The 22549-nt window shown below is 39.8% G+C and overlaps 1 protein-coding gene across 1 annotated transcript in view; it reads right to left on the reverse strand.

Moving 5' to 3' along the window:
* The window catches only part of ANXA13 (annexin A13), a 52075-nt gene extending 38462 nt beyond the window's left edge, over positions 1 to 13613 (reverse strand). The window contains exons 1-2 of the mRNA XM_058564480.1: positions 13599 to 13613; positions 12338 to 12460 (exon numbers count right to left, since the gene is read on the reverse strand). Coding sequence (XP_058420463.1) covers positions 12338 to 12460; positions 13599 to 13613 — 138 coding nt within the window. The remainder of the gene's footprint in view (positions 1 to 12337; positions 12461 to 13598) is intronic.
* Positions 13614 to 22549: the final 8936 nt, after the last annotated feature.

The following is a 22549-nucleotide window of genomic DNA, read 5'->3' on the forward strand; positions in this document are numbered from 1 at the left end:
CAGAGGGTCAAAGAAGCTAGGGGATGGAGAGCAGGGGGCCACATGTCCCTCCGTTTTTTAAACACCTGGTTGTCCACCAATGATTTCATTGGCTACAGTAGAGAATGGATCTACTTAAGGGAATTTGCTATAGCCTCATCTCCTGTCTGAAACCGTTCTTGACCCTTTTGGAAAGAATTGAGGACTTTCTGCCTGTGATGTGCTGGAGCTGAGGCAAACAACTGTTTGATTGCCCAAGACTGAGGGTTTCCTAAGACGTGGGACTTTCAGTGCTAAAGCTGACACGGTTCCAGGTAAACCAGAATGGTTGGTCACCCTAGCCGAGGCTGACTTTGCAAGCTTGCAAGAGCCAATTGTGTGTATCTCTTCCCACTCTGTGTTCAGTGAGGTCCTGCTGGTAACATGAAATCTGCCATGGAGGAAGTATTTATTCCATGGAAATTGCAAAATGCCACAAATCAGGTTTTTGTTCTCCCCCAGAGAGCTGGTTGTGAGACATTTCATAGCATACCACTTTCTTCTTTGTGCTTACACTCCGCTCTAGAGACTACTATCAGATGCCCTTAAGATACACTATTGTACTTATTCACTAGTCTATCTCCCTCCCTAGACTGTAAACCTCTTGGGACCAAGAACTGTGTTATATTCATTGTCATATCCCCAGCACCTATCACAGTGCCTGGCACATGATAGGTACTTGGTAAATGTTTACATATTAGTGAAGTTCATTTGAATTGATGGAGTGACTCTTCTCTGCAGCGAGGAGGTATTTTTCTTTCCTTCCAGAGGAGGAGGAATCTACTTCTTCTGTAAGTTACAGAATATACTGCATCCTTTTCCCTTTGCATTCTGACCTTACTCTAGTTTGTATATATGTCAGGAGTCAGTGGCAGTAGTGAGGACAGAGTAGGGAAAGAGAAAACTTATCAAGCTAGACCTCTTGAGCTGAGAATCGTGTCAGGCCTTCTAGGGCAAGAAAGCAGAAAAAATGAAAAGAGGAACAGTAAACTTAACCAGGGTATGTGGGAGAGCTCAATCAGACTTCACCTGGAGGAATAGCAGGAAACACAAATGAAAGTGAAGACCTAAGACTTTCAGGCATGGAGCCGTTTGAGCTGAATTGAGTTTAGACCTCTTAGAAATAAGACCTATGGAGGAAGACTCTGAGGAAGATAACCTGGGAAAAACAGATTCGTAGCTTTTCAACCCTGGGTGCACATCAGAATCATTTGAGATATTTTAAAATATACAAATGACTGAGTCCCGTCCTGGCCCTATTAAATCAGAATCTCTGAGAGATAGATATATAGTAGGTATATGTATTTTAAAAACTTTCCAGAAAATTCTAATGTTCAGCCAGAGTTGAGAACCATTGGTCTGACAAAAATTAGAAACTTTCCCATTGACGTTCCAATGGGTAAGAAAGACAACTTAAAAATGTACTGAGGGTTTATACAAGTAAGAAATCCTAGACTTTATCCAAGGAGCAAAAGATAAAGGGAAGAGGTTTATCATAGATTCTTAGGGTAGAAATTCAACCCAGCGTTTTTATAAATGGGTGACATGAAACACTGAGGGTATTAAAACCCATTAAACTTCCTACTGGGAAAGGAATTTCTTTTTAAATTCCCTCTCAATTCTTCTGATTGAGTCAGCCTTTTCCTGGTGATAGTATGTCTTTCACACTCTTCCAACTCAAGGATTGGCAAACTACAGACTGTGGGTCAAATCTAGCCCGTTATCTGTTTTTATAAATAAAGTTTTATTAAAACATAGCCAACTCACTCATACACATTTGGTAAATGGCTGCTTTCACACTACAATGGCAGAGTTAAGTAGTTGCAACGGAGGTTGAGTGGCCCACAAAGACTCAAATAGTTACTTTGCCAACCCCTTCTCTATTTCATGCGAATAGATCTTTTTATCAGAAAACAGGTGACAGGATCTGAGCCTTCAGCAGGCAATGGTATTTAGCCAGAATTTGATAGATTCTTTTTGCTTTCATTTAGTTGTCTCCATTTATATCAACTTATATTGGTTTCCCATTTACAGTATTAACATAAAATTTCTTTTTAAGATAAATTTATTTATGTCTAAAAGATGAGTGGATTTAAAGAAAATGGTTAATAGAACTATTAGTAGAACAGGTGGCCCATATATTTGGCAACACTCATGAAGGTCATACTTAAGTCTGACGTTTGGGAAACACTGAATGTATCCAGTCCCCTTACTTTACGGATAAACTGAGGCCTGGTTGTTAAGTCATCCACCCAGGGTAACCTACCTGCTTATGGCAAAACCTGGACTCCTCTCTCTCTCTGGACAATGTTCTTTTACCTCTAACTGGTTACTCATTTGTGCTTTGGAACCAGTTAGTGTGAATGCAAAGTATTTTACTATTAAAGTTCGTGAATTCAGAGCCAGAAAATATCCTGTAACGTCCGATAACATGGACATGTGGAAATAACATGATATCTCCACAGACATGTTTAGTAGATGTTGAGGGGCGATTGAAAACACAACAGAGGGGCCATTCACATATTTAAATGAATCTTGGGTGATTAGTGGCATATTGTTTCATTAAGTAGATTGTTTCTTGGGCATGGTTTTCTTGGGACAATAAATCTGATAAAAAGTCTTGCTTTTTTTTGGTTTTAAATCAAAATCCACTTAAATGCTTGTCAAAGCAAAAAGTAAAACTACTAAATAGAAAATATATATATATTGCCATGTACTCTGTTGGGTATATTTAAGCACAGTTTCAGTCTTACAAGAATATTTGGTATTTCACCATGTACTATAGTTATTCTTGCATTTTAATTAGGATTCTCCATGGTTACACCGACTAACAGCAAAGCTGATTCCTCCATTCTCAGATGCTCTTCCCACTTAGACTCCCTTTAGAAGTCTATGAATCAAGGAGGTAGACCAGATAGCTAGTCATGTGTGTGTTAGGAAGTGAGAACTCTGTTCAACCTCAGAAAGCTGCTGATGAGAGTGCACAGAGCTGTTGCTATTGATCCCTCCTTTCAGAGATGCAGTTTTAAAGTGATATGTATGACTATTAAGTGGCCATCACTATAAATGGGTAGGAATATTCGAATCATTTGGCAAATAAGGCCGAAAATAGAAAAAAAAAAACATCCACTTGGATCAGATCTTAATATAGTTTACTTACATATGCTGTGTGTTCTGAAAAATGAGTGAAATTTTTTAGATTAAAAAAATAATCTTTCTCCTAAACTTGGGATTGTTGGCATTTTAAGAATACCTTTTAATGAAGATTGGTATAGTTAGGTCATTTTCCAGAAAAACAAGCTTTCTTAGGCTATGCCCTTTGGGTTATACATGTCAATGTGATATTTGCCTATCGAAAGTGACTGCGGGATTAGGACCTCACCTTAATGAGATCTGACCTTAAGACTCTTCAACATCCAGCGCCCTAAATTGGTGGGCACCATTTTTCCTGAAGGTACTGACAAAATACTCAGAAGTGCAAACAGGGTGACGGGCCTGCCTTGCACTGAGTTCTGGTGGAGGGAGACTGAACGGGCAGCCCTTTTGGGGGCTACACTCACACAGAGGAGAGGTGAGCAAATAGACTCATGATTATTTCAGTCAATGTCATTCCAGGTGAGCACTGCTCATCTAGGTAGGAAAACCAATAGCTCAGCAGCCTCTTTACTGGGTGTTTCTGCAAAGAAGCTCTTCTCACCCTGGCCATCAGAAGTTACTAACGGGCTAACAGGCTTTTGGGGGAAAACCACTGCCTCTCAGCTGCTGTTGTCACCAACGGGAGGACCAGGGTCAATCTTCAAGATGACTTGACTTTTACCTTATAATAAGAGAGGCAATCAGTGCGAGAGAATGTCCGGGCCAGAGGGGCAGGAATGCAGGGTTGCTGGTGGAAATTCAGCCAGATAAGACATTGCGGGGATATCTCCTGCCCCATAGCCTTGCTTTCCCATCTAACAACTGTGTCTAGTGAAGTGGTTCTCAACCACCCAGGAGTGATTTTGCCTCCCATTTTGAGCTGTCACAAATAGGGGAGTACTACTGATATTTAGCCACAGAGGTCAGAGATTCTGCTACACATCCTACAAGGCACAGAACAGCCCCCTACAACAAAGAATTATCTGGCTCCATATGTTAATAGTGCCAAGATCTTAATGTGCTAAGGGTCTATAACCCTGGCCTAATGGTTGTAACAATTCTGTTAACACGTTACTTTAAAAGGTGTTGAGAAGGCTGAGCTTCTGGTGGTAAATGGCACGTAGGTACTGACAATAAAGCAAGGTCCCCAGTCACAAAGAGCAAATTGCTGTGCTTACATAAAAGGGAAGATTAGAAGTGGATCATGATGTCTTTCTTTTTAATTTTATTTCTAAGTAATCCAGATGACAAATCTGAAAGATGAGTACTGGGATAAGGTAACTAGGAGGAAGAGTTTGAGTTCAAGTCGATCCAAATTAAGAAGGCTGTCATCACCCTTGCTTCTTTGTCTGCATCACAAGTATAGGCATCACAGCCTCAACCGGCAGGAGCCTCAATTGACAGCCTCAGTTGACTCATTCTTAGAGCCCCTTTAGTACTGTTGGGCTGGACAACTTGGAGTTTCTACTGGAGGAGAAATAACATGCATTGTCTGGAAACAAGATTTTGTGTCCTGGGGAAAATGACTGTCTGCTTTGAGGTTGTCCACAGATTGTTTTGGGAGTTAGAGACCTCTGAAGAGTGTTAAACCTCCAGATATCCAATTACTGCTGTATTGCATCAACAAAAGTGAACCTGGAGGATAAGGTTGTTGTGGGGAGATGATGGCTATTTCTCAACCGTGAAAGAAACCATGCCTTCAAGAGTTATGAAAAATGAAGCACTTTTCTCATTAGAAAAGAATCATCCATTTCCTTCTTCTATTGCCAAAGGCTGTTTTTTGCCAGTTCCATGAGAGTATAAACTTGGGATTCATTGCTTGAAGGTAAAAAAGAAGCTAGTGTACTCTGGGATCCTCAAGAGTCAATGATAAGTGGGCAGATGCAATTGAAGAGAGAAAATATTGGGGACTGAGCTAGACCATTACAGCACTGAAAGATGCTGTGTAAAGGTCACAACCAACAGTACATGAACAAGTTGTGATTTGCTGAAAAAGAAACAAAGCGAAATAGCTAAATTTGCTTTGAGCAAATTTCTGTCTCAATCAGAATCAAGACAATGAATGTTATTCTTTTCCTTGGTAAGAGAGTTTAAATATGCATTGGATCCAAACCTATTACTTATTTCTTTAACATTCTTTTTAACATTTTCATCTTCCTTTTCATTCCCACCACAACCATCCAAATCCCCATCACCGGAAGAGTGCAGTATTTTACTGCTTTTCTTCCTGATCTTCATGTCTTCACTCTCTATTTCAGTCCATCCAATAGTAGGAGTAGTAGTAGTTACATTAATAAAAATCATAGTTACAAGAAAGCAATAATGATAAAACAATATTCACCACCCCCAAGGATAAGGTCAGGCTGACTTTGGCCAGAGTGACAGTCTAAGGAATAGGTACATGGCCCAAACCAATCAGAATTTTTCCCTGACATTTTATGTATAGATGCTTAGAGAAAGAAACTCTTTTCCTTGAGGTGGTTAATCTGGAGCTATGTGAGGCCATGAACTCTCTGTGGTGCTTGAACTATCTGTGGCCTCCCTCTCACCAACTCCTTTTGCCTCGTACACCACTGAAAAGAAAAAGTTCATTTTCACTAGAAGAGAATGAGGCCAACACATAGAAAGAAAGAGAGAGCAAGAGAGTGAGATTGAGAGAGAGTGAGATTGAGAGAGAGAGAGAGAGAGCACTAGCTGACAAGATGATTTCCCCAGCCCCAGGGATGAGTCATGAGTCATCACTATCCTGTTCCCCTTCGCCAGTGATTGGTCAAGGGAAGGGCTTTTGACCAATTCTGGCCGATGAGATGGAAAGGTGTCCACTTGGAGCTTTCCAAAAAGATTTTCCTCACTGATAGGGGAGTGGTACACGAGAAGAAAGGCACTTTTACTCTATCTCATTTCTTCTGGCTTGTGAACCTATCAAGTGAGATCATTAACTTGAACACATGACCATTATCTTGCACTCAAGAGGGGACACGTTGCCAGTACATCAAGAGTGGCAGAATGGAAAGGCAGACATAGCCTGGGTCCTTGATATCATGATTGAACTGCTGAACCAACACTGGAATCCTCTCCTTTCAGGCTTCCTGTTAGGGTTGATAATGACATGTCTTTGTTACCACTGTTAGTCTGGTAGTCTGCTACTTGTAATCAAACACGTACTAACTTAAAAACAAAGCAAACAAAACAACTATGAATTCATACCTGCCAAATTGCCTCAAGCCCAGACTTCTCTCTTGAGTTTCAGATCTAGCTACCTGCTAGGCATTATACCCAGGTGTACCACAGATACCTCAAACTCAATAGACCCCAAAACCAAACTCATCCTCTCACCTTGCAAACCTCCACTTTGCCTTATCCCCAGGATGCACCACCATCTACCCAGGTATACAAGTCAGGTACCTGGGAGTCACTCTGTAGCATTTCATGTTCCTCACATCCCGTATCCAATCAGTCAAAAAGTTATGTCAATTTGACTCTCTAATCTGTCCTCTTCTCTCTAATTCCACTGTCACTATTTTAGTTGGGGGCAGGCGTTCATCATCTTTCTCCAGCACCACTGCCTCACAAGTGTGCTTTACCTGTCTTTGGTCATGTCTCTCTTCAAACCTCTCTCCACCAGCTTCCAGCATGGTCCACCCAATGCCGCTCTGACCTTGACTTTCCCTTGTCTGAGATCAACTAGGACTTCTCTATTGCCTAAGGTACTGGTTCTCAAAGTGTAGCCCCTGGACCAGCAGCATCAGCATCACCGGGAAACTTGTGAGAAATGCAAATTCTCAGGCCCTATCCTTGAGTGTCTACCAAATCAGACACTCTTGAGGGTAGGGCCTAGCTCTCTGTTTAAACAAGGCTTCTAAAGCAATCTGATGTGCAAAGTTTAAGCACCACTACTGGACTAAGGCAATAAGACCCAATTGTCTTGATGTAATGGGATGAATAGTGTCACACCAAAATTCATGTCTAATCAGAACCTTAGAATGTGACCTTATTGGGAAACAGAGTCTTTGCAGATGTAATTAGTTAAGGATCTCTAGATGAGATCATCCTGGGTTTAGAATGGGTCCTGAATCCAGTGACTGGTGTCCTTATAAGAAGAGGAGAGAACAGAGACACACACAGAGGAGAAGGCCGTGTGAAGATGGAGGCAGAGATTGGGGTTAGCTTGCCATGAGTGAAAGAATGCCATGCCTGGGCCACTAGAAGCTGAAAGAGGCAAGAAAGGATTCTTCCCTAGAGCCTTCAGAGGGAATATGGCTCTGCTAACACCTTGATTTCAAATTCCTAGACTCCAGAACTTTGAGAGTCAACTCTCAACAACTCCATTGTTCTAAGCTACACAGTTTGTGATACTTTGCCCAGTAGCCCTAGGAAAGCAATAAACTTTGCATAGTGTACAAGGGCCTTTGGTTCTCACCCCTGTGCACCTGTCTAACCTCATCTCCTGTCACTGCTCTCTGTTCATTAATATTTTTATCAAAAATATGTATGGAGCACCTGTTATACGTCAAGCCCCAGAGATACAGCAATGAGTAAGATGCGGTGTCTGCCCTGCAGAAGCTCACAGCCTAGGCGAGAGGATGGTGGCTACATAGGCAATTGTTGCACAATATACTCAGTGCTTTGGCAGGGCTGCAGTTCTAGCTGGCAGCGCTAGCATTCTTGTACCTCTTTGCACATGCTCCTGCACTGCAAAGAATGCCCTTCTCCACTTTAAGGAATCCTCTTCTCTTCATCTAATCACTCCCTCCTCTGTCTAATTTCTGGACTGTGTTACAGTGGACACATTTCTATTAGTGCATTCACCACACATGATTATAATTATTTATTTGTTTGCCTCCCTCGCTAGACTATGAGCTATTTTGAGGGCATGGACTGTGGTCTTTTATCTTCTTCTTCTTTTTTTCTACAGTACCTGGCTCATGGTAGTTTCTCTGAAAGAATATGTTGAACTGACTGAAAAGGATAGAGAGCGGCTTCCTTCCTCTATGCTGGCGGGACTCTTCTCAGCTGCCTTTTCACTGTGCAGCTCTGGGATGAGAGGTGGGAGAGAGTGCATCTTGGGGCAGGGTGGAGGAAGGGGCAGAGTAGCGCACTTCCCTGGGTTGCACTCGGTGTGAGAGGCCTGAGGAGGAGAGTGTGGAGCTAAGTTGGCTTTAAATGCCATCCTTCAGCCATTTCTACAGGCCAAGTGGTGGGAGTGGTTCATAGTCAAAGCTGGGCCACAGCTCTAGCCTAGGTCTATGAAAGGCTTTTGCTTCAACATTGGTTCTCAAACTTGAGCAAACATCAGAAGGAGGGCTTGTTTAGCTACGCATTGCTGGGCCTACCCTCAGAGTTTCTGATTACTAGATCTGGGGCCCGATAATTTGCATTCCTAATAAGATTCTAGGTTGGCCAATGATGCTAATCTGGGGACCACATTTGGGAACCTTTGCACTAGGAACACCTGATTTTAGACTCATGGTTCTCAACTTTGGATACATCAGAATCACTTGGGGGAGTTTTTAAAAATACAGATGCCAGAACCTTACTCACCCATTGGGGGTGTGACTGGACATAGGCGTATAGACTCCAACTGAGCAAAACATTGGTTTAAGGTTCATTTAGAAAATGTAGTGAATTGATGAATTCATCAAACTTTTATTGAGCATTTGTTATGTACTGCGTCGGTAATGGCGATGCAAAGGTAAACAAGACACAGTCCTACCCCCAGGGAGCCAGAGGTCCAGTGCGGGGCAGATGTATTAACAGTTCTAAAGCCACGTGGGAGAGGAGTGATGGTGTTACCCATAGAGTATAATGGAAGCACTAAGGAAGAGCACTTAATTCACCTTGGGGGGAAAAGGAGGAAGCTCAGGGATGGCGGTAAAGAGGAGATGATGAGGTGATGACCCAGTTCAATAGTTTTAGAAATCCCAACAGGTTAGCTTCTGGTTATATGAGGCTTTGTGGAGCCCACGGCATGGTGTGAAAAAATTCTACCTAAGTCCGAATCCATGCTTCACCTCTTACTAGATACACAGCCTTGGACAAATTACCTAACCTTGCTTTGCTTCACTTTCCACCTATTTGAAAGGGAACTCATCATAATAGTATCTCCTTCACAGAGGTGTTATGAGGACTAAATGATACAACACGTGCATGGAGTGCTTGGTAGAGGGAAGGACTTAGACTTCACGGATCATGGCCCATGCCCTCAGAACAGCTCACAGTCTAGCAAGCACTTGACAAATATCAGTTATTATCATCTTCATTTCAGAAGGCCCCCTTTAAACCTCCAGTTATGCCCATCACTACTGGGAGTTTTGGTTCTTGTTGTGCGGTAGAGCAAGGGGTTTCCATCCCCTATACCAAGTGGCCCCAGGCTCCTACAGCTTCAAAGTTCTTGTGTCAATTTTTCAGTTTGCATGTTCTTCCTTCTGTCAGTGTATTTGTCCTTGGCAGACTTTTTTCCCACCACTTTTTCCCATTTTTAAAATGACTGCTATCTACTATAGACAAGAAACCCCCAAAGCCGAGGTGGTGTAATTGTGTCTAAAACCAATGCTAGGCTTTGCATGGGAGACTTGTCTTCAAATAAAGAAGCTACCTTTAGTGCATGTCATTTTGATATCAGAGGCACTTTTTGTTTCCTCTTATACTCGTGGCGGTGTTCTAAAGCACTAACTTTCTGGGATAAAAGATTTCCTGATAGGAGAGGTATGACTGCATGGTCTAGGCTGGTTTCTGCTCGGGGTTCACTGTGATTCTTTGGGATTTGGGATCACAGTTTAATGCACACTCTTGGTTAAAATCATACTTACTTTTATCCCCAATTCCCAGTCACGTTTTTACCTGCCGCCAGAACCTCCCTTCTTTTCTTGGGAATCTGGACCTACTCCCTACCTGTCGTGTAGCTCCCAGGTGTTCTTCACCCAGCTTCATCTGAGGTCCCCTGGTGTTCACCTGCTACACGCCCCAAACTGTACTCCATTGTGGACAATATTTACGTTGGGTAAATATTGGCACAAGCAAGTCATAAACGTGGCATGTTCCCAAACACTGTGGCAGATCGCTGAGCAGAGGCTCTCACATTTACAAGTTGATTTTCACTTATGGGCACTCACAATGACACCTGCTTTCATCAGTGGTGTGCTGATCTGTTCTTGTAAAGGTAGTGGTATGCCCTAGCTCCGTGTTTCTCAAACGCTGCCGCACGTTAGCATCACCTGGGGAGCATTTACAACTCTCAATGCCCAGGCCAACCACCAGACCAATTAGTTCAGACACTCAGGGGGTGGAATTCAAGCATCAGTGGTTTTTAGAACTCCCTAGGTGATTTCAATGTGCAGCCAAGTTTCAGAACTTGTTCCCCAGTCCAGTGCTTCTCAGACTTTAATGCGTAAGAATCACTTGAGAATCTTGTTAAAATGCAGATCTGACACAGTAGGTCTGGGTGGGCCTGGGATTCTGCATTTCTAGCAAGTGCCCAGACAATATGAGGTCTGCTACTAGTCCGGGGTCCACACTTTGAGTAGCAAGGCTATAGTCCTTTCTAGAGCCCATTCATTAGTCTTGAAAATAATTTTCCAGAAATCATTAGTCCTCTTGAGTTTGTGATTATTTCCACATCTATCAATGGCTCCCCTAAATCTCACTCCCTCTCTATTACTCTGCCCATACCCTACCAGCCACACTCTTATGGCAAATTCATCTCACTATTTGTCTCAATACTCTAGCTTCCTCTAGATAGTGATTCTCTTGAAAACAACTCACACAACAGCATAGAAAATCATCTGACTATCCGATTTTTCTGAGGATCTTATTTTTCTGTCTAAGCGCAAAGCTCATTGAGTGCAAGGACATGTCCTCCAGGCTAAGCAAACTCTGAACATTGTGTGATTTAGCAAATGATAATAACCCAGTGTCGGTTATTTCTGCTCCAAATGGGTTAGTCACAAACACTATGTCTTTAGTTCAAAAAAAATCATTAACGATGGCAAACGAATTGGAGGAAAGCACAAAGCAAAAAAGTAATTTTCAGTTTTCAGAATTGGCTGGAATTCCATATCACAGTACCTTGGAAAGTGTAATTTCCTGGCCAATGTTCTATTGGCCTCAGAGCAATGTTTGTCAGTTATCTGTGGACCCTGATCTGTGGACATGTTCTTGGGGATTCAAAAATTTCCTAGTAGGCTTTTTAAATAGTGTATTTAATGCTGATAATAACTTAACAACTAATATAAAGCATATTGGATCATCAGGATGACCAAGGGCTAGCACACAATTTCTATGCCTGTATTTGTATTTCTGTTTATGATTGTATGTGTGCCAAATAGCTGTACTTTAATTGTTGCAGGCTAATGATAAAAGAACAGAGAACAGAGGGAGATTTAATATAAAAATCATGCATCTTAGCTAAGAGAAGTTCCAACTGTATTACAGAGAATCTTACAAACAAAAGTTTCTCGGTAGTTTGGAAAGAGAAACGTGATAGAAGAACTAAGAAGTCATATATCACATCATATTTTAGACATGCTGCAACTCAAAAAAACCGCATTATCACAATCAGGACCATTTTTACATTGAGCGCAGCCATTTAACCTCAGCAAAATAACATTGTCTATTACACTAAATCAGTAACATACTTTTGCACATCATTGACTTGTATTTCACTAGTATTTAATTTGTAAATTTGTTTTGGTTGTGCAGCCGCTTTAAAACTACAAACAGCGTAGTTTTAAGTTTGTACATATTCAAGTCATTTTCGAATGCAAGTAGTTTAAGTCATTACTGGGACAATTTTTTGTCCTTTAAAAAGGTTTTGCATTTACTTATTTAGAAGCACCGTCGTAGAACATATTCATTCTTTGCACGTGTGTTAAATTCCGTTAGTATTTTCTAAAACGTCATAGTGGCACATTGCAGCATCACACCCTCTATTCTAGGACACTGTGACGAGGACACCGTTGGGCACGTAAGCTGAGGTCCTAGATTACATTTTTACCTTAGCTGCCAATATTGTAACAAACATGTTCTAGGGATAAATTTCTCTGTTTGGAAATAATGCCTGATGATGACATTTTCAGACTGAAAAGGATTGTGGAGGATCCAATATGACAAGTCATTGGTAAGTAATACGGGGCTCACGAGAAAGCCCGGCCATACTTATGATTTGGAGGGAAAACAAAGTGCTTACAGGCTGCTGGGTCTCTGGCTGTCCATGCCCTGATGGGTGGCTGAGAGGCTGCGTGGCTGCTGAGGGTCGGGTGTCCCCTTTGGGCAACTGTTGACTGCCTTCTGAGAGGGAGTAAGACTGGCTCTGAAGATTCAAAAAAGAAATACATAAAAATGCTAGACCACTCACAAAATCCAGCTGCCCCATGAGGTTGACTCTCAGGGGACGAAAATGTCTATTCCTAAGCTGCTAATGCAGGGGCCAATTATTGCTCCCCAAACCCTCTGCATCTATGAGAAGCATTTTGAAAGTATGTCTCAGTATCTCTGAAAGATACTGAATGGAAGGCTAATAGTCTTGCCTAGTGTGAAACTATTATTTACAGGTGATTTAAAAAATAATACCTCTCCAAGGAAGATATTTGTAGATTTGCAACCATCTGAGTACAATTTTAACTTACCGCAAAGAGAAAAACTTTATACACAAAGTTATAGTTTACAGAAAATTTTGGAGTTTTATTCTCCTAGTGTACACACAATGAATCATTTATGTTGTAGCAAGCTATAATAGGTGTAGCAAAACCTTATTAAAATTCTTGTTGCAACAGCTTTGGATATACATTTTTCAATGTAAAAAAATCAATATTTAACTCTGACCTGCCTTGTGCAGAGTTGGTTCCAAATGGTAGTGTTTTAGTCAGTTTTTAGTCATTAATAGCTTATAGACAGACTATTCACATGAGCCTAGACATTTCAGAAGTAAAATATTAAGTCCATTCCATGGATATTTGCAAATATCTGGATGTTTGATGCTGTTTGGAAATAAGGCTGGAATATTTTCATCTTTTAATTCAACTTATATGGCCTTGTAGAAGTATTTTTATCTTGGTCTACTGATATTTGCAACAAGAACCTCTTTCCCACAAAACTCTGAGGGGCATAGTCTATGAAGTTTTGTAGCAACTTTGCTACAAAACTAACAGCATTAGTCATACATTCCACAAACACATATTAACGATTTGCTTTTGGCAAGGCAGTGTTTACTACTTTGTTTTAAACACACCTCTTGAGCCCCTCCTATGAGATTTTTGACTAATGGAGAAAAAATATATTCCAAATGCATTTTAAAAGCATGGTATCCTGTTGTGAAAACCAACAACAAAGGGTAATCACAATGATAAAGCATAACAGTATCAATCATGATTTCATAGTTTAAATTTCTCCACATGCTAACCCAAATTAAAACTCTATTTGTTTGGTTCCCAAAGGCAGTAAATACTTACATGACGATTGCCCATTTTCGTTTTTTTCTGAGATAGTTGCTCTGTGTTTCATTAAGAGATTAGTTCTCCTGCAGGCCAAGTTTATAATGGTTTTCCCAGGGCATAATATCTCTTGAGTTTAATAAGTAACTTTTGGCTTTGAATTTGAATACATTGTTGGGGATGGGTAGGGAGTGGTGATAGCTACAAATGACCTTCACCTGCCCAAGCTGTCTTGGTAGGCCATCTTTTTCAAATAAAATATTCATTAATAAATCAAGTGTAGGCTTTTTAAGTTGAATGTATTATTCACAGCTAAAGGGCTGAAACTGCCTCACTTCTAGATTATTCAAAGAGTTATTTTTTGCAGGGGAGGAGAGTGTTCCTTTAAAATTTTTAACCTTAAAAAAGCATTACCCAAACAAGCCTGAAAAATCTTACTATTTTACTAACATCACTATTATTATTACAGTGAATCTTTTTGAAGGCGACATTGAGTTATGCTAACATTTTTATAATTTAACCAGTTTTTAAATTAAAAAAATATGTGCAGAGAGTACATTTTTTCCTAATAATATAAGTTACCATGAAAAGTAAGCCCTGACCTCCTAGCCCTTCTTCCCAGCGGTTTCTTGTAAGTCCTTCCAGAAATGGTACACATATACAGTCATGTCTGCTATTTCTCTATTTATCTGTCTCTCTCTCTCTCTTTCTGTCTATCTATCTATCTCTGGTCTGTTTTTTCCTCAACAAATGGTTTTGTGCAATGCGTTCTGTTCCATGCCTTATATGCTTCATGTTCTAAAGAGAACATGACATTGGCATATTTTTCAGTGGCCACATGGTGGTCTATCATGGGGATGAACCAAACCTTATTTCATCAGTCCACCATTCAAGGTCATTTAGGTTGTTCTGGTCTTTTTCATGAATATCTTCATTTATGCACCTTTGCGTGTGTGTGCATGTGTATCTGTAGAATAAAGTCTTAAGAGTAGAATTGCCGGCTGGAGTATTTACATTTAAAATTCCAATAGATGTTGCCAAGTTGTCTTCCGTACAGGCATAAAAACGCTAAGCCACTTTCAAAGACCAGCTGACCCATGAGGCTGACTTTCAAAAGTTAAATGCGTACTTCCCTACAATAATATGCCAGTATTTCCCCATATACTGGCCAACACTAAACGTTACGACAGTTTTTCATTTCTGCCAATCTTGAAGATGAAAAATGGTTATCTTACTGTTTAACTTACATTCCTTTCTTTTGATATTCTTAAAATTATATATCCCATTCCTTAAATTTATATGAATTTTTCTGTGGTCTGCTTGTTTATGTCATTTTGATTTTGAGTTATTAGTCTTTTCATTATTTATATATAACAACACTTTATTTATAGTAAAATCTAGGCCTTTGTCAAGTGTAACAATTATTTTGTTCCCAAGTTGTTGTTTGTCTTTTGTCTCTGTTTATGTTTTGTGCGTGTATGCGTGTGTCAAGAAAGCGTTTGTTTTTATGTATTTAAATATATCAATCTTTTTTTCCTTGGCTTGCTTAGAAAAAGTCTCTGCATTAAAATGATTAAAACTTCTTGTACATTTTCTTCAAGTTCTTTTAATGGCTTCATTCTTTAAGGCTTACCTCTTTGATCCATTTGGAATTGATTTGGATATAGAGTAAGGAAGGAATGAATTTAGCTTTAGTTTTGCTTATTCAGTCGATTCAAATAGTTATGAAATAATTCATCTTTCATCTTCTGGTCTAAGACGCTGTCTTTATTTTATGCTAAATTCCCGTATAACATAGTATTAAAATTCTGATAGATGTATTAAATTCTGATTATCTATATTCATTCTTTTCTTCTTTTAACCATTATCTATTGAGTACCTTGGACGTGCTAATGCTGGAAGTATAACAGTGAACAAGATGGATGCGAATTTTCTGTACCTGGAACTTATAGCCATGTGGCAGAGCTCTGCAAGAAACAAACAATTACAAATTGTTGTATGGGCTGTGAAGAAAAGAAACAGGATGCTGTAATAGAGGCTAACCTGTGTGTGTGTGTGTGTGTGTGTGTGTGTGTGTGTGTACTTACTTTAACTAGAGTTAGGGCTCTTCAAGGAGCTAACATTTAAGCTGTGGACCAATGGATGAGAAGAAAAGAGAAAAGTGAAAGTATTCCAGATCAGATGTTCTTAGCTTGTGCTAAGGCTCAGAAATAGGAAAGAGCTTTGCAAATTAGAGGAAATGAAAGATGGCCAGAGAGACTGGAGTTTGTTATGCTCCAGGCGGGATGCCGTGTGCTGGCGATACAGTGGTGAACCAGACAAAATTCTTGGAATTAGTGGAGTTGCGGAGAAGACAAGAAGACATAAGTTAAGAACCAATGTTTAGATGATTCACTAGTATTTTGTCGTTGGTGTCTAATTTAGTGCTCTGTAGTCCACTGTCTCATTTACTAGCCCCAGACTTCTCAAGACCAAGTCCTCCCTGCCTCACCGCTGTGTCGCTGACCCCTCCTAGAACACTTGATGAGTGACATCTCCGGCCCTCCCAGCCTCTCTCGCCCCAGGCTGTTGAAGCTCAAAGTTCGGGAGGAACAATTTGACGTGCAGTGCTGATATGAAGATAAATTTTGCTCATGGGTGCTGAGTTACTGAGCACAAGAGATGCGTAAAGAAGAGATATAGTTTATGGCTCCAATGAGGGGTAAGATAGAAAGTTTAGAGGCCAAGTAAGAAGCTGACACACCTTTTTTTTTTTCTAGATCACCACCACCACAACCACCTCTTGATTATTTAAATTTGCCCGTAGTCAAGTTTGGATTTGACTGAAATAGAACAGTTCCTAGCATCATCTCCTCCTTTTCTCCTTCCCTAGTTGGATGGGTATGTAGCAAGGTGACCAATAATTCCAAACAACAGCTGCAGGGGGGAAGGAAGGGGAATTCCTATGACCCCACGCCATTTCTGGAGGATGTCATGGCTGGAGGCCCAGAGGAGAGAAGGAGAACTGCCTGGGAAAGATGAGTGAGAAGACATGACTGGGGGGAGAGAGGGTATGAGAAGAGTGATGGGAGGGATTTGGGTTTTTTTTTTGTATCATTATAAATATTTAGTGATTCTGAATTATTACAGGTGCTGCTGTATAATAAAGCAATATCTTCCTTTACTGGACTGGGCCTATTTATTTACATCTCTTGGATTTTGGTGGTTCTCAAAGTGGTGATGCCAGCCAAAGTTTTGATTTCCTTCCAACATTATGAGTCTCAATAACAGTCATAAACCAGTCTTGCCAAAGGAAGTCTTTGCTTCTGTATCGCCCACCAAAGTTAAGTTTCTAATGCTTCTTAAAAATGTTACTTATAATCTGTTATGGGTTAAATTGTATCACCCCCAAAAGATACGTTGAGGTCTTAACCCTCAGTACCTGTAAATGTGACTTTATTTGGAAATAGGGTCTTTGCCAATGTAACCAAGTTAAGACAAGGTCATTAGGGTGGGCCTGAACCCGTTATAACTGGTGCTCTTATAAGAAGAGGAAAATGTCATGTGAAGACACAGACACACTGGAGAAGGCCGTGTGATGACAGAGGCAGAGGTTGGAGTGATTTAGCTGCAAGCCAAGGAACATCAAGGACTGATGGCCACCACCAGATGCCAGGAAGAGGCAGGGAAGCATTCTCCTCTACAGGTTTCAGAGGGAGAACAGCCCTGCTGACACCTTGATTTTGGACTTCTAGCCTTCAGAACTGTGAGGCAATAAATCTGTGTTGTTTAAAGCCACCCAATTTGTGGTATTTTGTTACAGCAGCCCTAGGAAACTAATGCAACATCTAAAAAAACAAAAAACAAAAACCCCTTATCAGTCACTATGATTCTCATAGCAAATATATTATGCTGCTGTGGGACAGCAGAATTGGCTACCCCAAAATGTGTCTCTTTGGCATGAGGATTACTTTGGGCTGGTTACTTTTTTTTTTTTTTTTGTGAGGAGGACCAGCCCTGAGCTAACATCCAATGCCAATCCTCCTCTTTTTTGCTGAGGAAGACTGGCCCTGGGCTAACATCCATGCCCATCTTCCTCCACTTTATATGGGACGCCGCCACAGCATGGGCCAACAAGCGGTGCGTCGGTGTGCACCCGGGATCCGAACCGGCGAACCCCGGGCCGCCGCAGCAAAACGCGCGCACTTAACTGCCTGCGCCACCGGGCCGGCCCCTGGGCTGGTTACTTTTAAGAAACTGCAGAAGGGAAAGAAGCTCCGAAAAGTAGAAGTTACCCCTTGTAAGAGGCATTTATGTTTATAAGGGAAATCTCCATTTGTAAAGGTATCTCCCTCTCTGTACCAGGAAGAACAGGGGATGACCTTGGTTCTAGAAACTCTTATCAGTGCAGAAGACAAGGGCTTAAATCGCATACTCTTGTTTACTGTGCTTTCTGGTAATCTCCCATAGCTGACTACCTCCACCCCCAACATCCTCCTTTGTCTTTAGCTGAAGGTAGTATTTAGGGTGAGAACCTCCACCATCTTGTGGAGATATTCAGTTTCCTTGGGTCTCTCCCATGTATACACATTATAAAGCTTTGTTTGATTTTCTCCTGCTATTTGGTGTCATGTCAATTTAATTTGTAGCCCAGCCAGAAAGGACCCAGAGTGGATAGAGGATAGTCTTCCTCCCCTTCAGTTTGGCGATTTGAACAGGATAAAAATTTCACTGACTGGACGCTCTTCACTCCTGAACTACTGCAGCTGAGAGGTCATGGACCCCTGACAAGAGCCGGCAGGTGGTGAGAGTTCTTACCATGTCAGTCTCCCGGATCTCTGCCTGCAGTGTCCAGTGGTAGTGAGAGTGGTGCATTTTTTTCCTTTTCTAAATTTAGATTAGCAGGAGAAAATATCAGTGAAGCCAGCTTCTTGGACTCAACAACTCTAGGATCTGGTTGAGTACTGATTGGTTAATTGATCCTTTTCCTCCCAGAAATAGTCACTATTTCTCCTTGTCTCTTTTTTTGTTTTTTGTCATAAGACATAGGCATCTCTATAAGCCTGTTGTCTGGAGTTTGGCTTTGTGACCTCTCTGGTCTCCGCCATCCAGAGGATGTATGTACCTGCATGCATCTTGGCAGCCAGTCGAGTAGACTGGGTTTCTGGGACACACTCTTTGTCTGGCTGTGTCTGCTCTTAGGGGTTTGTCATAAGGGGTCCCATTTGCTTTCATAAGGGGCCTTTGTCATCTCAACCTTTGTTGCTTGTTGTGCTTTCTTATTTTGGGGAGTGAATTCTCTTGATCTCTTTTGGGGATGCCTCTTGTGACCAGGGTTAAGCTTTGGTCTGAGTCACTGTTAAGATCCTACTCATCAATGTGGCCAGACAATGGATCGTTTAAATTGGAGAAACTTATAAATTGGGGGAAAAAATTTTGTGAGAGCTCTCACCATAATTGTTTTATTGGTACCTATGAGAAGGCCAAATTAAGAAAAAAAGAAAAAAAAAATGAAATGACTAGTCTTAAGACCCTGACTCAGGTTACAACTAAATTGAGAAAATATAAAGGTGTAAGTGTTCATAAGATTATAAATGTTGGAATGTTTGAGATAATTTTATATAGAGAGGTTAAATCAACTTTGCCTGAGTATGTTTTAAAATATCTGACTGGGAATGCTTCCCCTGTCCAAAATTATAAGACCAAGACCTCTTGATAAAGTCCTAATAAAAACTATGATTAGAGGGGGGCCGGCCGGCCCAGTGGCGCAAGCAGTTGGGTGCTCGCGCTGCGGCGGCCTGCGGTTCGCTGGTTCAGCTGGGGGTTCGCTGGTTCGGATCCCAGGCGTGCACTGACGCGCTGCTTGTTGAGCCATGCTGTGCCGGCGTCCCGTATAGAGTGGAGGAAGATGGGCATGGATGTTAGTCCTGGGCCAGTCTTCCTCAGCCAAAAAAGAGGAGGATTGGCAGATGTTACCTTGGGGCCAATCTTCCTCACACACAAAAAAAATAATAATAAAAAAAATAAAAAATCTGTGATTAAAGGTATAAGAGTTGATGGAATTCAGATGAAATTTTGTAGAAAAATTGATATATTTATGGGCTTTTATGTGAAGTGACTGTATCTCTTTTTGCCTGATTGTATTATAGATTGTACTATGGGAATCACTGGGAAAAGGGAATGTTTCCCATGCCTATTGGTAAAATAGCATATAAATCTGCCCTTCAGACAGTGTTAATTAAACTTAGAAAAAGGAAGTCAATAGGGTTGCCTGAGCCCACACTGTGTGAGATAAAAACTAGAGGCTATCAGGTGCTAATAAAGGAAGATAACAGGAGCTTCCCCACCCCCCAAGGTAAATTGGTCTAGGGTTAAAGTGTATGTTTAGAAAGGTACAGACTTTTAAAGGTGTGATACATTGTCCTGAAAGTTTTAGAACATACAAATCTTTTGATTCACCTCTTATGTTAAAATTTTCCCTGATATTAAAAAAAAAAAGCAACTGCAAAAAAATGTAGCTGGAAGGGTGGGTCAACTTCTTTGTCATTCAAACTGTAATCCAGTTCTTTGGGGACCTGGAAGCAACTATCTTTGTCTTACAAATCTATGCAAGGCTGGAGTTATGGTTCAAAGTTCTAGAAAATAGTCCAAAGTTCATTGGCCAATCCCAAAGCCTCCACTCTGAACTCCGGTGACTTGTGCAAGTGCTTAACAAAAGGGGAGATTCCTAAGACTGAAAGAAAAGAAAATGGGAAAAGAAGCCTTTGCAGATGCAAACTACTAAAATTTTTAACAAATTAAAAAATATAAAATCTTTTAAAGACACACACATAAACATCAGACAGATGCAACAAAGGTGTGTGTGTCTCTATATACGTTACATGTGTGTGATATTTTACATCCAGATGGTAAAGCCAAAATTAATAACTCTGTTTAATTGGCTTAAAGTGAGCGCTTACATGTCTTTCAAGTTAATGTGATATGAAATAATCTTTGGTGAATGAAAGCTGGTTTAAGTTTGTTGATTTGATTGAGATAGGCGTGTCCTTAGAGTTGTCAGTATTTGGATACGATGTTCACATGCAGCCTGGGTTTGCTCGTCAAATAAGCTCATGTCATCCCTCTTATAAATTTGTCAGCAAAAATAGCTTTAAATGACAGCTAATTTCTTCCAGTGTCTCACGAAGTTTTCTTGGGTAATCTAAACATAATCATTGGGAACAAATGATTTAGATGTAAGTGATTTAGAATTTATAGATAAGCTTCTAGCAATAATTATAGTTTGTACTTAAAATAACTTCCAAAATCTCTTTGGTAACTTGAAACTCTGAAGTTTGCTAGGTTAAATTAAATGATAAAAATTCATTAAGTATTTAGATCATTTTCAATTAAGACAAGATATTAGTTATTAACTACTAAATATAAGATTATCTACTTTTGGCTTCTTATTATAGAAAAACTAAAAAGTGTTTTGGATCTATTGGAAACATGTCTTGTGTTTTATTAAAAGATTGTACTATAAAGTAACATGATTCTAGAAATTATGAAAAGTGTTTATAAATTTCCAAGCCACAGAATGCTAACGTAAAATAAAGTTTATAATTGCTTACCTCTTAGTTTTTACTTAAAAATTAAGGTTTCTAAGGGTTAAAATTCTAATATGTGATTAAGGCTACTGGAAATTAATAAGGAAAATATGTTTGTATTCAAGGAAAGTAAGATATGTTTTTAGTAAAGAAGGTATGAAGAATGGAAATATTTTTATTTGTTTTGTTAAGAAAGATAAATTTGTCCCAAAGTACTAGGAGGAAAAAAAGAAAAGAAAAGCGTGGGACAAATTCTGAATGTAAAAATGGTTATAGAAGGTTTATGAAAGAGGAATTCTGAAAAACGAGTTTTGTACGTGGTCAAGTTGGGTAAGGTTAAAATGAATCTAATTAAGTAAATAAGTTTTAATGTCAAAAGTAAACTGATACAAAATTAGCATTTGGTTTTTTTTCTCTCTCTCTTAAAAGGATAATTTCTTAACTTTTAGTATGCTTTTAGTAACGAGATTATAAAAGGTCTTTACTTTGAATAGTTTACCAGAAGGGTAGGAATTTTGTGTTCTATCAAAATAAATTTCCTATGTTGTTTTTATCAGTCTCTAATCACAGGTGCTAAGATTTTTCGTACAGCTATTTAATTTTCTGCATTTGCCTAAAAATCTTTGTCACCCTGGTTAAATGGATAACTAAGCATTGTTTCATAGGGAACTATGATATTGTGTGGGTAAGCATTATTGATATAAGTGTTTTAAAAATTATATAACATTCCTAGAACTCTGATCTGTCCTAGTTATCAGTCTTAATTCTAGTTGTTATCTTGAAACATAATATGTCACGAAATAACCAAATTTCTTTGTCAAATGTCATTTTTGAAGTCTTTTGTTTACAGACAGTTATTGTTTTACTCTGATGCTTTTGCAAATGTTTTCATCTTCAGAGAGATTCATGGAAAGGACTCTAGCACTTACTCTAGAATACAGGTTTCTGACAAACTTTCAGATTATAAAACTGAACTAGGTAAGAAATTACAAAACTCTAGCAGAGAAACTAATGGCCCTATAAAACTGCTAACAGAAGATTAAGATCAGGAACTGATTACACAGGACTGAATGAACTGATGAGGATGATTATAATTTTTATGATTTTTCATTTGAAATATTGCTGATTTTTTTTTATTAATGTTTTGTTTTCAGATTTAAGGAAAACATTTTCTATTAAGCTAACTATGACTTATAGCAATTTGGTAAATTATACTTTTGTAAGCAGAATTGAAATATTTGTCTTTTTCTCTCTACCTGATCTCTCCAGAATTTGGAAACTCTTAGTAAGTAAATAACCTTATTTCATGGCAATATAGTTATTTGCATAAGTTCAATAAGAATCTGTTCTCCTTATAACAGGACACAATTGGAAACATTGGTTATATTACCAGAGCTTTGACTG

The sequence above is a fragment of the Diceros bicornis genome, chromosome 21 (genome assembly GCF_020826845.1).
Source record: "Diceros bicornis minor isolate mBicDic1 chromosome 21, mDicBic1.mat.cur, whole genome shotgun sequence".
Lineage (NCBI taxonomy): Eukaryota > Metazoa > Chordata > Mammalia > Perissodactyla > Rhinocerotidae > Diceros > Diceros bicornis.